Source organism: Lagopus leucura, unplaced genomic scaffold, assembly GCF_019238085.1.
Source record: "Lagopus leucura isolate 7727_CA_CO unplaced genomic scaffold, USGS_WTPT01 Super-Scaffold_100015, whole genome shotgun sequence".
NCBI classification, from domain to species: domain Eukaryota; kingdom Metazoa; phylum Chordata; class Aves; order Galliformes; family Phasianidae; genus Lagopus; species Lagopus leucura.
The window spans coordinates 4095699-4112586 of record NW_024962269.1 but is presented as its reverse complement, the minus strand read 5'-3'; the positions used below and the strand labels follow the sequence as shown (position 1 = coordinate 4112586).

General features: G+C 37.5%; 1 protein-coding gene across 1 annotated transcript in view; it reads right to left on the bottom strand.

Moving 5' to 3' along the window:
* Positions 1 to 16888, bottom strand: part of MYO1E (myosin IE) — an 85929-nt gene that overhangs the window by 18213 nt on the left and 50828 nt on the right. The window contains exons 10-19 of the mRNA XM_042875589.1: positions 16072 to 16268; positions 14979 to 15059; positions 14515 to 14601; positions 13260 to 13346; positions 11996 to 12163; positions 11197 to 11282; positions 10533 to 10614; positions 9488 to 9594; positions 5771 to 5869; positions 1942 to 2086 (exon numbers count right to left, since the gene is read on the bottom strand). Of these exons, the coding sequence (XP_042731523.1) occupies positions 1942 to 2086; positions 5771 to 5869; positions 9488 to 9594; positions 10533 to 10614; positions 11197 to 11282; positions 11996 to 12163; positions 13260 to 13346; positions 14515 to 14601; positions 14979 to 15059; positions 16072 to 16268 (1139 nt within the window). The remainder of the gene's footprint in view (positions 1 to 1941; positions 2087 to 5770; positions 5870 to 9487; positions 9595 to 10532; positions 10615 to 11196; positions 11283 to 11995; positions 12164 to 13259; positions 13347 to 14514; positions 14602 to 14978; positions 15060 to 16071; positions 16269 to 16888) is intronic.

The window sequence follows — 16888 nt, the reverse complement described above, 5'->3', positions numbered from 1 at the left end:
AACAGGCTGCCCAGGGAGGTGGTGGAGTCTCCTTCTCTGGAGATGTTCAAGACCTGCCTGGACACCGACCTGTGCGACCTGCTGTAGGGAACCTGCTTTGGCAGGGGGTTGGACTCGATGATCTCTGGAGGTCCCTTCCAACCCCTACGATTCTGTGATTCTGTGACATAACTATTCCTAGTATTCTCAATTAAATCTACTATTAAATAGAGGATGAGTACATGAGTAACAGTAAACATTTTAAGTCCTTTCTCTGGAGAGAGAAGGAAGGAGAGAGAAGGAAGGAGAAGAGAAAAAAAAAAGAGAATAAAACAAACAGGAGTAAGTCCCAGCCCACTTGTGAAAATAAGGCTGCTGAAAATCTGTGCTCTCGTAAGTGGTAAATATACCAAAGCTTACAGCCTTTTCAGGAGTCAGGGAAGTTATTTCCTTATGACCCATTATATAACTAAAAAGAAAAATAATTAAAAACTGGATTGATTTCTCCATAAGAGTAAGATCAAGAAAACAGCTATTATACAAGTTATTTTGTTATGGATATAAATAGTTTCGTAGTGAAAACAGTAAAGCCAGGTTTGCAGCAGTGTAAGATAGCCAACTGGCAGATGCTGTTTAAGTTACTAATTCTGTTCCCCTGTCCTTATGAGCAACTCAGTAAGCCAAAGAGCTACTTGACCAGAGTGTGTACTTGCCACCACCCTGTCATAAACCTGAGGTAATCGGCAAAGGACTACATGTCCCAGCTGTTGTCACAAGAAGAGATATCAAAGACACACATCCACTCATGTTCAAGGTCATAACAAGGCACAGGTAAGCAAAAATTCTCTGAAAACTTAGGAAACAAATCATGACCTGTGCTATGCTGGAAGGCAAGCAGAGCTCACACTTCTTTGTAGTTGGTAACTAAGGTGCATTGATTGCAATGACTACCTAGGATTAATCCTATACTAGAATTTCCTGTTTGGCCAACATGCATCCAAGCACCCTATACACCTTGAACACTAATTATTATTATAAACATGTCTTTCTCAAATGACAGGGATGCTAAAGCACTGCTTTTCCTTAACAACTGAGACTATCTTTCTGACTCTATTCATTGCAGAATCAATTTTGGTTACAACTCTGAGGAAGTATTATTTTCCCTCTGGGATCTTGTTGTGTGATTGGGTAGTGCAAAGAAGTATTCCTCAAAAGGAAAATGACAGAAATAGAAGTGTTCTGCTTTTATTTTGATGTGTAATTTAAGGCAAAGTACTAAGAAGCCATCTGACAAGCAGAAGGTGTTTCACTAAGTAAGCCTGATTGCTTCTGATAGATAAGGAATACATGATTGTAAATAGAGCATACTTTCCTTCCTTGACAACTTTCCTGAATAATGAGATAACAAAACTGTTCCAATGTTCCATGCAGTTCAGAAGCCACAGGATAAAAGCAGCCTTAATTTGCCTACCTGATGTTTTGAAATGGGATTTATAGTTAGCTATTCTGTGACATTGGTTTACTCAGACATATTAGGGAATTTTTCTCTTATTTTCATCAGTTCTTATCCTCTTATCCTTTGAAAAAGACCTGTTAGCTTGGGCAAACAGCCATACATGTGTTCTCATGCCATGATATTCCTTCATATGACAGATTCTGATGGAACGTCACCATGTGCAACCTGACACCAAAGCATCTTTGTGTGTCCCATCTCTTCTTCCTGATGCTCCTTGTGTAAGCGTCAAATTGATGTACAAGGACATACTGTACCCATCGCAGAAGTGAGATTCTAGTGTCTACTGCACCCACTGCCTCAAGGCATCTGTGACAGCCCTGCTCAGGTTGACTTACATTTTGATGCTTCTCCTGTCCTAGCACATAAGCTATGCATCATTGGAGCAGGAAGGCCATGTATTTTAGCAAAAGCTTCGTATTTATAGACTTGTGTCCTGCCATACTTACAGACTCTGGAGCTTTGATGAAGACTTTGGATTTCCCAAGTTGGTATTGATCAGGATCCATGTTGACTGATTGAAGTAGGTGGAGAACTCCTTGCTTCTCATCTCCTTTCCAGGAAGGCCAAGTTGCTTTGGTCAGAATGGCATACCTTAATCAGCAAGGAGAAAAAAACATCAAAATCTGACATCAAACATCAGCAGAATACCACTGACTCCTAGTCAGACCACACTAGGAAAATGTTTGCTCCCTTGGCAGCATTTATAGAAGCTTAGAGCGTAGGAAGATGCAAAACTATATTATTTGCTTAGTAAGACCAAACAGCTGTAATGAGAAGGGCAACAGTGTCCAGGAATCTCCCATTTCCAGATTCTAAGTAAGTGGTTAATTACAAAAAGTTTTGCTCTAATCTTAAATCCAGGGTGAGGTTATTTACTAGCAATGACTTATGGTGCAGGTTAAAGTACTTCCTTACCCTTGGTACAATGGACTCCTTCCCAAGCATGTGACCAACTTCCCCCTTAAGCTTTTCTGTCTCCCTTACTCTTACAAAGGCTTTTTGTGTTTCTAAGCAACTAGACAAGCTCATTCTTCTAACCCACCTGTTAATAACAGCTGGTCTGCATGTAGCAAGGAGGCATTCTTGGCTTTAACCCATAAAGCCTTTGGCTTAGCATCTGCTACAGGAGGGAAGATCCTGTGATGTTGGTGCTGTCTGGAGGGAATGCTGAGGTGAACTGACCATAAAAAAGAGCTATGGAATGAGGTGGGGAAGTGCTGTAATGCCATGCATTTGATAAGCGAGTAGCCTTCTATCTCATGGTACTCTCTTTAAGCCTTAGAAATGAGGTAGACGCCAGGTTACAGCTCCTTCTAAACTGTCCACTTTTTCGTGCTTAACTGGCTCTTGTGGAACTGACAGATTTCTTGTTATTCTGCACACTGAGAAGAGCTAATGGGCTTCAGCTGCATCAGCATGCCTGGGGATAACTAACTCCTCTAGCAGAAGCTATTTAAACTCCTCGGGAAGAGACTGGAGAACACCTAAATGTGTTCTAACACATTTTCCCCCACAGATCTTCTGTTCTTCAGCCTTGACTCTTTTCTTCATATTGCAGTAAGAGTATTTGAGCTATATAGACTAAATCATGCTTATTAGTGCAACTATTCAGTTAAATAAGGTAGAGTATGGAGTTTAGTTTGTTGTAATTCTCAGGTAGAAAGAAGTAGGCAGCTTCTAGTAAAATGTTCAGAAAAATCACAGAAGGAATTGAAAGGAAATTAATTCAGGAAATGTTCATTTCTTATTCTTACCATACCTAAAATGTTATCTACTCAAAACCAAGACGTAGTGTCGTGCAACTTAAATAGCAATGCCACATAAAGACATACAGCAAACTGTTAAAAAGGAACATACTACAAACAAACAAACCCTGGATACCGTGTACATGAAAAGAAAAGGTTTATATATACAATTCAGTAGGATTCAAATAGTCTAGTATGCTATCTTGTTCAACTCTATTAATTATCAAACGCTCAGATACTAGCATGATGGTGTAAGAGAAGTGGCTCTTATGACATCTTAAATATAAATGTACATTGCACATAATCTGTTTACAGATCATGTAAGTTATTTATCAGTATTTATGGGATAGACAGATGCACAGTAGTAAGCAGGAGTTGTATATAAACTAACTCCCCGCTTATTTAAGGAACTCTTCTGCAGGTTCATCAAGTATCTCCAACAATACAGTTGTACAACCAAGTCTGAATTTAAAAGAGCTTCAGTTAATAAAGGCAATCAAAACTGTGGAACCTTTCACACAACAGAAGTTGATGCTACATTTCAGCATGCTGTAAATTCTTTCCTATCCTATCTTGTGAGCTTGGAAGGAGGGCATTGGGAAAAGTAAGACTGAAGACTTCTATAGTAAAGTTCTTGGGTATAAGAATAGATTTGAAATTCTCCTTTTTCATTAATGCAAGCTAACTTCATATAATTTATGGTTAGGACAAGTCTACAAGGCAGAAAAAAAGAGCATAATATGCACCAATTAAGCATAAGTCCTAGAATTTAACATTTCATCTGCATCAACTCTCTCACTGTCCACTGCCATTTAGGAATGAATAACATTTTTCTCCAGGGTGTTTCTGCAACCTTCCCATTAAATGGCTCATATCAATATCCATTTATCTAAGTTTTTCAAATTTACATGTAATTTAAGCTTATGGAGGATTTCAGCATACTGTGCTCTTAAAATGCTTCTGAAACAATTCCAAAATCATGATCACTGAAAAAAAAATATTATAAATTCAGAGTAAGCAGTTAGTTTCTACTTTTAATTACAGGAGCATGGAGTTCAGCTTTCTGGTTATGCTTTGAAACACACGAGCCTTTTCAGTGCCTTTGGCTTTTTGCATGCAAACATAAATTTCATACATAAGTCTATTCAATCCTGAAATCTCCACTTACATTGAGCTGCCAATGAGCTCCCAATGAAAACAAGTGTACAAGCATGCATTTCCTAACCATCCCATGCCTCAGCCCGCTTCTACTCACACTGACCCATGGTGTCAGAAAAGAGTTTGTTCTCTGGATGTTAGGGAACTGTAAATTGAAAGGTTGCAGGAAAGGTTTTACTTGTAACAAAATGTAAAATTTAACAATACTGATTTGAAACAAACAAATTGGTTTCAGCTCATTGTAGATCTCTGCACACAAAGTGCAGTGAGCTTTTCACCCTCCAGAAGCACCATGTGGCTTTCCTCCGTGCAGACCTTTCTAGACTTGCACAGCTCTCACAATTAGTTTTCAACAATCGTTAGGCTAGACTAGAACCCTGGTATTCATTATTAATCTGTTAGTCTGTCTTTGCAGTAACCTTCAAGTAAGGTTCTGTAATCTGAAGACCATTCATGTTTAATGTCTGGGCTCGAAGATAGTGGGGAATAAAATGATTAAAAATTATCCCATGATTAAAATGGAGTCTATATCTTAAGGTATTTTAGAACTGTTTATTACTAGATAATTAGAACCCTCTGTATTATCATAAAGTATACAAAGTATTATCAGTGGCTTTGTTCTGGGTCAGTTGCTGAATCATACTCCATTCCTTGGAACAACTGATTTATTTATTTTTTTTACGTTCTATTTCAAAATGCAACACAAGGATTTCTAACGGAGGTGAATTGTCATACAACACCCTGGTTTGGGCACTAATTAAGTGCATGTCTCAATTTTCTGTAATAAAAAAGAGACTGAATGTTGCCTAAATAAGGAAATTGCTTCCATTTAATAGGATTCAGTAGCTGGTGAAGGTAGCTAATTCATTTCAACAGCTGGTCTTAAGACACTGAAATGAGGATTTATCTCATGGCTTTCATTCTGTGAGCAGCTGCAGCATTTGTTTGTTACCATTCCCAGCTGTTTTAACACCACCAATTTCAGCTAATAGGTTACTCTTTTCACTGAGACTGTTGAATGGCAGGCATCTGTTTCTTTGCCTACCCTCTGTCACTAGGAAAGAGTGACTGGAGAGTGACAGTAACATTTTAAACAGAATTTAGTTCCCAGAGCCTTGGATTCCACAGATATAGAGCTCCTAGAAGAACCCTCCAAGAAGAACTGTGGCCTTAGGCACGTTTGGTGGAAAGTGGAAAGATTTTAAAGACACAAAGAGACTGTTTTTCAAAACATCTGCATAGCCTAGATCTTTAACAAGGTAAATACTAACAAGGAAAAGTGGGAAATTAGAAGCTTTCAAAACTCACAACTTTTTTATACTCATGATGCAAGCAAACATTCTCTAATACTTCCAAATTAGCATTACCTTACCTCTGCAAAAACTTCTTGAAAACCCGCCTGTAGGCATAGCCAGCCCTTCTTACTCGAATATTTTCTTTCAGACCTAAGTATTCTACTTGATGTTTTACCCTGTGGACAAAAACAAAGCAAGATTTACAATCCATTTTATTTCAGCATATTTGTGGATTGAAGTATTCTTATTAAAATCACATCTGCTTAAAGACTAACTCTAAAATTAATGCACAGGTACATGAAATCTATTTATTCTTGCACGCTGTGTGGCAAAACCACGTTACTGAAATATACAGCAACTTTCTTTGGCATTCTTTTCAGTAGTCAAACTTCCTGTCTCCTAAGTAATTTATGTACAAATTTCTTCACTAATACCCATAAAAGATCAAGTAACTACCTACACAATGATATCCAAGGCAGTGGGAAATGATGATCCTTAATGTAGTTTGTGTGTGTTTTACATGCCCCAAACAGGGACAGCTGCTCACAGCTCATTTTCGGCTATTCTGAAGGACCACATCTGAGGACTGGAGAAAGCCCCAGACGCCAAACCTTTATCACACAAAGAATCAGATGTAAGAAACTCTGAACAGTGTATTCATGAAAAGTTAGCACTGTTGCAGACCTTACCACAAGGCAAAGGGAGGCTGTGAGGATAGGCACAAGACCTGCAGGAGTTCCTGGTAAGCCTGCTCATGGCATGCTTTATTCTGAAACAAACAGTGAGTTGGTCCCACTGAAAGTGTTAACGGTGGTGGACAACTGAAACATCACTATCCCCAAACCATTACAGCTCCCTCTTGCAAGATCCTTTCTTTTGGGTTTTAAAACAGGGAACAAGTATTTCCCCATAAATCTCAAGGCAGAAAAGCAGCTAAAGAACTTCCTTTTGGCACCTTTTCCACTTTCTGGAGCCATGGAACGTATTTTCTCTTCCTTCTTACATATCCTCCTAGTCTACTTTTTAATGCATGGAAATTTCATTTGAAGAATTTCAGTTAACTTTGCTCACAGTGTACAACACTTGCTGTTTTGCTTTGCATTAATTATCTCTTCTAAGTCACACGGCTGGAAGAGGCAACGTCAGCTTTTAATTCTGAGTTCTGAATGCTGTGTTCAGGGGCTCCACCGCCATCGGTTTTGTGGTGGTGTTTTGTTTTTTTTATCTGAGGCAGATTCTGGAAACTTTAGCTGTCAGTCAGAAATAGGAGCAGTTAAGATCTTAGTCCTGTACATTCTAGAGTACAGAACAAAGAATAATATGGAACACAGTAGATAGCAAAGAATTCACAAACAATTTTTAAAAAACGAGGCTGTAAGGAACCATGTAACCTTAGTCCAGTTTAAATACTGTTTCTCTGTTTACTGAAGATTTTTCCAGCCTTGAAAACCCTCTAGGTTAATTCAGTGTTATTTCTCTAGCTATTTTGAAATGTTGAATTTCAATATAATGTGTACAGCCTGTTGATTTTTCTTTTTTTGGTAGACAAATTCTTTTCACATGACTCAGTATCAAGGGAAAATACTTCTGAAGTCCCATGCCACAAGTGACAAAGGCCCTTTGGTTATTTCTTATTTTAAGGAGCACTGATCAGTTATTTAATGAGATGCTGCTCTTTTATCTAATAACCAAAATACAGCACATCTTAATCTTGCTGTGCTCAAGGAATAAAGTGTATTTTGTACCAACTCCAAGAATTCTGTTACAGTAGAAAATTTACAGACAAAAATACATTTTCCTGTTTATAGCTTTTCCCTCCTATTCACATCTGGAATAATGCACTGCACCAACACTATTACTCCCTTTTTCTTAATGTCCTGCCAGTATTAGTGTCTAGCAACAGAGAATTTGAGACATTTTTCTGTTTTTCCTTTTCTTTCTGAGAAAAGGCATACTGAAAATCTCCCTCCAGGCATCAGCCTTAAGCAGGTCGGGGTCTGGGAATTCAGCTGATGCAGCAATTTTGAATACAAGTCCAAGCAACTATGCCAGGAGCTGAACAAAAACACATTTCAAGGAACACCCTGATTTTCGGAGTAACTAAGGTGTTGTACCAGGTTTAGGTACTACACAAGGTCTACCTTAAAGTGCAAAATATTCTGAAATTATTCAGCAGTAGTAGAAAGCTGGAATTATGTGGCACAAGGATGGGCTCTGTGAAGCTTTTCCTCATTCAGAAACACTTTCATTTCATTCACATTCATTAAATGACTGCAGAAGAAAACCAAGGCCACTAACCCAACACAGCAAAGTACCCCATACGTGCATTCAGCTGCATTTTGTCTTTTTCACAGCAAAACTGTGAAAATATAAAACTAAACAAGCTGAAATTTGAGTTGAAATTTGCATATTCTTACATCTCTTTTCCTTGGATATGACACTATTGTCACTATGTGATGTGTTAATATTTGAGAAAGGGCTTGAAAGTGGAGAGAACGTTAGTATTTTTAATTGGGATTAAAAATTACCATTATCCCAAGAATTCATTCCGTTTGTAGTCGAGTTTGATACCACACAATCCTTGTATTTAATTTATTATTTTAGCATCAGTAGCTGCCACACCAAATAAAAAACAGAAATCTTGCCTATTTTTACTTCAGAATGGGCTTCCTGAAAGCCGGCCTCTTGTTGGACTCCGTTTTTGTTTGTTTGTTTCATTGGTTTCCTAGCAACACTTTCCACAATAAAAGGCCTATTTTCCAATATGTAAATGATTGATTTCAAAAGCCCTCCAATGTACATGGTTATTACTTCAGTATAAGTTTAGGCACACTTTCACTAGAGTAATTTTTCTTTTTTCCCAGCGTCAAAGTGAAATTAAGTGGTGCATAGCAGGATTTTAAGGGGTGGGAAGGGAAGGAAAAGTTAGAGAAAGGATCTGCATTTTCTGCCAAGATCTAAATGACACTTTCAAGGGGCAGTCATGATTGTGGCTTCTGTAAATGCTCTACATCTGCATGTAATTGTGCTAGTCTGTGTGCCAAATGGCAGGAAGTGAATTTTGGTGTGCTGTTGATGTGGTCAAGAGTGTTCTTTATCAGACTTCACAAATTGTTTCGCTGTGATTAAAAAAAAAAACCCACATTGCAAACATCAGCACTTTTACCAATACAAAAAGTACTTAAGTATGATTAAAAACGTTAAGTTTTAAGTTTTTTTTGTACCCTACCTCAGTATGAAAAAGAAGAGCATCTCTTTCTTAACTATAAGAAGATACTAAAAAGTACCATACGCTTAAAGATGCCTTAGAGCAGATGCAACCAACCAAAGATTTAGACATAAATCCAGTATCTGTACAACCACCTGAGATCATATTCTATCAATCACCCTTTAAAGAGATAGATAATGACTTAGATAGATAATAACTTCAAGTTCAGAAAGTAAAAATCAATAACAAAAACTATATTCTTTGATTTTATATATACGTATTTATACATAAAAATGTTGGTTTTTCCTGGTGTTTGTGTGTGTGTGATTTTTTTGATCCATGAAAGTAAATTCAAACATCCTGCTGGTTTTCTGCTACCCAATAAAAGCTGTTTTCAAAGCATGAAGCAAAAGTCAGAATTAATTCAGAATTATTTAGATTGAGATCTCATTTCTGAAGGCTTTTAGAGTTTCTAGTTCTGTTTGTCTGTGGCTTATATGATTAAAAAACATGAATTTTTGTAGGGTTTTTTTGGTTTTTTTTTTTGACTCAGTGCTTGTTCCTATCACGCGCTCTCGCTTCATACCTGCTCTCCTCCCAGTCTCGAGGTTTCTTTGTTTCATTGGGTTTGATGCAGCGGATGTAGTGGGGTGTGCACTTCATGAGGGTGCTAACAAGATCGTTGGCTTGTTTCTGTAAAATTGAGGGAAGAAATTATAGAAACAGAGGTGAACAGGGTAAAACCTCTGAGAGAGTGCTAAGGATATCAGCCATCTGCTGATGATCTACGTGGCTCTGGTTCTTCTCAAATTCTTTCACAAATCATTTTCCTCTATCACATCCTGTTATTCTTTCTATTTAAAACTTACCCACATTGGTGCCTATGAACGCATCTGTAAAACATGGAAAACTCATCCTAACAGAAACTCAACACCTTCTACCAGGCTCTCATGAAAACACAATCAGTAAACAGAAGTCCCCATTATCTCCAGCTATGTAATATATTTTAACTACTATATAAAAATACAGTGGTGAGTATGGGGAATGCATCAAGTGGTCTTAACTGTAAGGTTGAAATATGAGGAAAGATGCTGAAAAAATACTGAATTTCCAAAGTTTTCAAGTACATTATCTAAATGTATATTTTACACCCAGCCTCAAAAAAAAAAAAAAAAGATGCTTGCCTTCTAACACTTACTGCCTTATTCAGCCCACGTTATGGTCAATAGAAAGACTTCTGTTGACTTCAGTGGGTGTAGGATCAGGCCCTGCTGCATTTCTGCACTATAAAGAGACCAGTTATCTGTAGTTAATTGTAGGACATCAAGTGGCTGAGTGAAGGGGCTCATTCATCATGCACATGCAAGTACTATTACCACTACCATCAATCGCTCATTTTGAAAATTCAGCACCATAAAATGCAGCTGAACAAAAGGTTTAATAAATAGCGATGCCGGGCAAAACATGATTCTAACAACTAAAACAACGCACTGCTTTGTGATCAGAACACTCCTATGTCTATCTTTAATAAAGGTCTGGATAATAAAAACAAAGACTACCCTCTTTTTAGTTTAGGTATGCTTGCACAAACACAGCCACATTCATATATGCACATACGAAAATAGCCATACCTTGATTTTACTGCCCGCAGTGGTAGGACGACCCTTTTTGTCTACCTGAAGATTTTCAGGAAACAGAGCCTTTATAAAAGGCCTAGAAAAGAATAAAGAAAATAATGTTGGTAAAAGACAATTTGATGCAGAAATGTAAAAAAATATGATGTAGAAGTTGATAGTTGAGCAGAATATAAATAGCTTTTTACATTAATCCAGAGTGCTATCAAATCTATTTTAATCTTGGTATTTTCCATGAGCTTCATTCCTCACAGAGATCTCTATTTTAGTGAGCTTTGGGAGACATGTGATACCAGTCTTCCAGACACAAAGTGCTTCCTAAAAAGCCTCAATTAAAATACCATAACAGAAAAAAGTTACTTCATATGTTAAAACAGTGCCTATTTTACAATAATGCTATAATACTGACAGCCTTCTTCAAGGCAGAAAAATATTTATCAGTAGAGCATTTGAGCTGGACATTTTAGTGCCCTACTTACTCATATTTGCAGGAAATGAAGATCAAGCATAACAGAATCTATACTGTTTTACTGTAGTGATGCTTCATTTCCATTTCTATGCGAATTACTTCACAAGTTGTGAAGTAGTTGAGAAGTTAGGCCCTCTGCATCCATCTAAACTAGCATATTATTCCTAGCTTTAGCAAACTTTGCTTACGTACAAATCACTGCTCTGCATGAGTTCAATCAAGTCCGTGAAAAGAACATCCCGATTTCTCTCGCAGAATCCATCCATATCATAAGAGACCTGGCCAAGGTGGAAATTGATTGTTTGTGGTAAGTTGAGAACCCAATAATTACAGAAAATTTATATCCTGTCCTCATCAGTAGCTGTTCTGAAGTTTTGGTTAGTCTGATACCATTTAAGGACAGTATAGTGATGACTAAATCCTTGCATACATTACTTGACTCTTTCAAAACAAAGGAATTACATCCATAGGTTTAAGCTCAACAACAACAACAAAAGGACCTATGAACAAGTCAGCAGAATGCAATACAAGTGAATTTAATACTGAACTTTACAGAAAAAAAGCATAACAATGATGTACTGTTATTAAATATAATAGCAGGAAATGATGAGTAGTCTGAGAAATATACCCAAGTAAGACAGAAATGTGCATAATACTTCTAATTTGACTGGTATATTATCTCTTAAGGATCATTTTTAAATGCCTGAATGCTTTAAACTTACTGCTGTTATGCAAGGAGGATTTTAAAGCACCAATTTATTATATTTAATAGTAAGTTTTGGTTACTATGGTTGACAGCAGCAAGGCTCAGCTCTCCTAAGTAAGGAATGTACATTAGGGCACAAGATCCCTGTGTTGTGAAAGGAAGACAATATCTCCTGAGATAATTTGGCTATTTAAAATCAGAATAACTTTCTAGAGCTACTTCTTTCCCTTTGCTTTTTCTTTATAAATATGTTATGCAGAGTTCAGTGATGATTTTCCACATTACCTTTCCAGCATAATGATGAATGATAAATCCTTGGTTCCAGCTATTGAAATGTTCATGAGTTCCAATCTGCATCTGGAGTTTTTGAAGCAGTGTTTGGTCAGCTCCTTCCCCCACCGCATGCATTGTGGCACATACATCATCTAAAATGCTCATAATTCCTGGGGGATTCTAACACATTTGAGAAAAACAACAAAAAGTGAGGGGGGATAAAAAAAGACTTTTTTTTTCCCCAAGATCCTCCCCAAAGAATGTTACTTACTACAAAAACACAGCAGAAAAAATTCACCATCAGATCAGTCTGCAGAGTTCATAGTACAAATTAATTTGTCCACTGGCACACAGATAGTTTAAGTACAGATGCAAGTACGTGTAAAGCCAGTGACAGAGTGGGAAATGAAGGGGGAAATGATGCCTGTAGTTCAGAATAAATAAATTTGTTTTAATTACTTTGCAATGTAAATTTTTTTGTTGTTGTCATTCTACCAAAAACATAAAGCCATGTTTGAAATAAATAATTAAATTCACATGCTGCATGTGGCACACTTATAGACAAACAGATCTAAGATTGTGACAGAGATCCAATCCTTTTCCTAGTTATCACGATGCAGATAGAAGCCAGGTGAAATCTGAAGTTCTTTAAAGTACAATGCAAAGTATTCTGTGAACTACCATTAAAATTTATTGTCTTATATGAGAACTATCTGTATTCTAAAGAACAACTGGATAACAACATCTGTTGTCATCCCAAGACAGAAAGGAATTTATGCTGCAGAAAGTTCCCTGGAGCAAAGATATATAGATTTCTTCTAGCTACAACAATTTCTAATACTTCCTCTTCACTTGTTCCTGCTTCATTTGCAACAGGACCTCAACAGAAGCTGCTACTGCAGCTTTCCCAAAGTGAAACACACATCCCAGGGACAGAGAGAGCCTTATCTAACACATACAAAAGAATACATCATGAAATTCATAACAAATTTAGGTGACTAAAGTTATAATTTGCAAACATGGAACTTTCAAGACACCATTTGTCAATCATGCTATCTTATGGTTCTCTTTTTGCCTACTATCTTAAATAATATACATCTTAGATCTCTTGTAAGATCTCATAAAATATCTTATGTAAGACTTATATATAGGCTTAGTATGACTCAGCCATACTAACAACAGTATTTGCATTTTTCTCTTGACAGCAAAGCAGTTGCCCAGATATTTTACAGAAAAATCTTGCTGTTTTTTCCATTTGTTTATGCCAAATACTTACCACTTTGTTCTCTATGAGGTCACACACTATTTTGTTGTTAAAGTAATCTATTGGAGTCCATCTAATTCCTTCTTGCACGTATTCTTCCTGTTAAGAGGAAAGATGCAAATATTGTCTTGCCCAATACACAACATCCATACAAACTCCACTCGTGTTTAGAAAGACCTGTCCACTCTGTTATTGGGTAGGGGCAGCAATGACCCACATGATGATTAAACCCAGCTCTCTACCATCTAAGAGCTGACCTAAAATTCCCCTGTTCTCCCCACTCTTGCTATTCACAGCTCTTGAGTAGTCACCAAAAAGAGCAGGACTATTTTTTCCCATGCGCTCACTGTCAAAGCATTTTGCAAACTGAAACAAAATGAGCTTTATGTTCTCCTGACAATTCAGTTAGCATCCATATCCAAACTATTTTAAAAAATATGAAGATTGTGACCGTGTATCACAGATCAGGTCTTCAAAATGCCACATTCAGAAACGGACATAAAGTGGAGACAACTCTTCTTATTTCTGTACACTATTACTGTAACCGTATCTAGATATGGATTGAAAAAAATCATACTGAAATTTGACTAAATTAATCTACTTAGCTACAGACATAAGAGTGCAGCTAAACACTTAGCAGGTAGGTCACTCCCATGCTCAACTGCACTGATCAGTTACATTTACACAAAGGCAATTCTGTGTGCATTCCTGAAATCCCTGTCCTGAAGTTGGTGCCAGGCCCGAGCTCATACTGTATGCAACAACGTCCCAGCTGCACTGTCTGCCCTCCCATGCCAAAGCTCACATTCACATAAAGAGTGGTTTTTACAGTGAGAGTTTGAGCAGAGAAATGCAAATAACTTCAGAAGTATTTGTGCATTTGCCTCAGTGATCTAGTTCATATACATTAAAAAAAGAGCGTGGAGGAAACTAAGAGAAGTATTCCCATTTAACTCTGTGCCGTGTCCAATGAAAGCACAGGGATGGAATCAAGCTGAAGTTTTCCATTTCTGTGAGTCAGTATGCAGCAAGTCTAGGCAGAGTCATATGACTTCATTAGTGCACTGCATAACGGACTCAGTCGGTTTACATTCTCAGGGTTAGCCAACAGCTAAGGTTTGGGTTGTTTTTTTGTCTCTCTCTCTCTCTCCCTCTAGCTTACCAAGGCAAATTTTATTGTTAACAGATGATGAAACCTCACTTTTTCCACCAGCTGAGAAAATGATAGCCTGTTCTATGAAGACAAAAATAATGAATGTCTGGTTACCTGTTCCGCCTTCAGTGTCAGTTCAATAAAAATCTGCTGCAGCTTTTCATTAACAAAGTTGATGCAGAACTGTTCAAATCCATTTTTCTACAGAAAAAGGAAACAATAGAAACTTAGAATCATGTAGTAACTCTTAATTTTTATGTTGGCAATATCAGGAGAAGCTGTAAGGAAATACTGCCAGTGACAGATGGGTTTCTGATTTTATAGGCATGCTGTGTAATCTCAGATCTTTCAAGATCAATGAATTAATCTCTTTCAATTTCCATCAGTATTTCTTGCTTACTAAGTGAGACATTAGCAGGGAGAACTTAATGCCCTGGAAGCTGGCTTATTTTTTTTTCCTTTTACTCTGGCCATAAGTTTGTCTTTCATGTTCTAGAGTATTTCCCCTGTAAATAACAAAAAAAAAAAACCTCTCTCAGGTCAGACCAGCTCAAACCCTGAGCAGTGCATTGGCTTACCTGGAATATTTCAAAACCATAAATATCAAGGACACCAATGTTGTATTCCTCATGGTCTTTCTCCATAGCTTTATTAATGGACTAAAAAAAAAAAACCACAATGGAAAACAAAGTAAATTTTATATATTTAAATTATATGCCCTTATTTAAATTATATAACCCTTTATATAAAAGGGTTTCTGCATAAGTAACATATTTGAATTGAATATATATATATATATATATATAAAAATAGGGTATACTACTTTCCTTTTTAATAAAGTGTTTTTAATAGCTTGATAATGAACAATATACTGTCTTGTTTTTCAGTCAGTAAGCCTCTGGACTTTCTTTGTAAGTCTTTCTCCTTTGCAGCAATGAGCTCAGTTGAAGAAAAAAAAAAACAAAACAGTGAACAGAAAAACAGACCAGCTTTAAATCTGATAGTTGATGCATTTTGCAGATAGCAACATGAAACTTTTTACCAATTTCCACATTCAATTATTTTATACAGCAGAAATTTCAGAGCTGTCACGATGAGGCACACTTGTGATACACTAGCAGTGCCACCAAGCAGCAGACTTTACTTCATCTAGCTAACATCTGTGGCCAAAGGAAAGGCTTATCCCCCACCAATCCAACCACCAGAGTCACTTGGTCAGAGAGTACTCCAGCATGGAGAACAGAATTCAAGCTTTTGCTCAAATGCCACAACATCAGGATGCTGCAGAGACTGGGACAGGATAACAGGAGGCCAGTAACATAACGCACTAGTTCTGCTCATTTGAAAATGCTCAACTATATAGGAGAAAGTGAGACCTGTTCCAGAGAAGTATGGATGCCGACAGGAAGGAGATACCAGGACAGGACAGTAGTGGCAAGAAACTGAACAAATACAGTGCTGAAAGCACAGCTCATTGTGCAGCATCTGTAATAAAATCCGTGCCTTGTATGCGAGCTGTGGTCATGTTCCCTCAGCACTGCTCAGTACTACCGCTAAGGTTTAGGCAAAGAAACATACACGTGCTGAAAAACAGATGGACAAGAGGAGCTCTGCAAGATACAATCCCAGTGTACTCGTATCAGTACTTCAACAGAAGGAAATCCAACTTACATCCACCAAGTAATCAAAAACGCGGGCATGAAGGGCCTTGGCCAGTGCATCCCTAGTGTAGCAAGCCTGTTCCACGTTTAGTGTTACATTAATGGACTCGGATTTGCCTCCCCACTTGCTGTCCATCTGTCTGCTGGTCAGTTTTTCCTTTAGGCGGTCCTGGTTAATTCCCAGGAGGAAAGCAGGGAAAGCCAAAACTGCAAGAAAGATCGGAGTTGCTGGATTATGATTTACACTAAACCAATGCAGAATAAAAGAAAAAAAAAATACATATATATACAAACTGTGTGGTTAAAACAATCACAGAGATGGCATGGTTGGAGGAGATGAAAAGAAAACACAAAGCTCACACTTAAAATTGAAGCTAATGAAAGTGGTTTGTAAACTATGAAAGGTTTAAAAAATAATGAAGAAAATAGTGCTGCTTTCTAAAATCCTTTCCCCTTCTTCCTCTAAGGATATTGCAAAAAACCAACCAAACAAAAAACAACCAACCTTCAATTCCCTTGCTCTTTATTTCTTTTTACTTTTTTTAATACCTTATTCTGAAGCTACTTTGCAAAGTCTGGCTGCCCTTTCTAAAAAAAGCAAAGCAGAAAAACAGGTATCTGCACAAAGCAACAACAAATCTAACGTTCTCTGCATCTTTAGCACATGGCACAGGTGACAGCTGCAGGTGGAACAGGAAAAGAGAAACTGCTTGAAAGCATATGGAAATAGCTCCCAATGGTAGCTCTTGCAGGTACTATTGCACTTCCACTAAACCACAATAATCCTCTAGTGACGTTTCTTCCATGTTCCTTTGCTTTCAGATCCA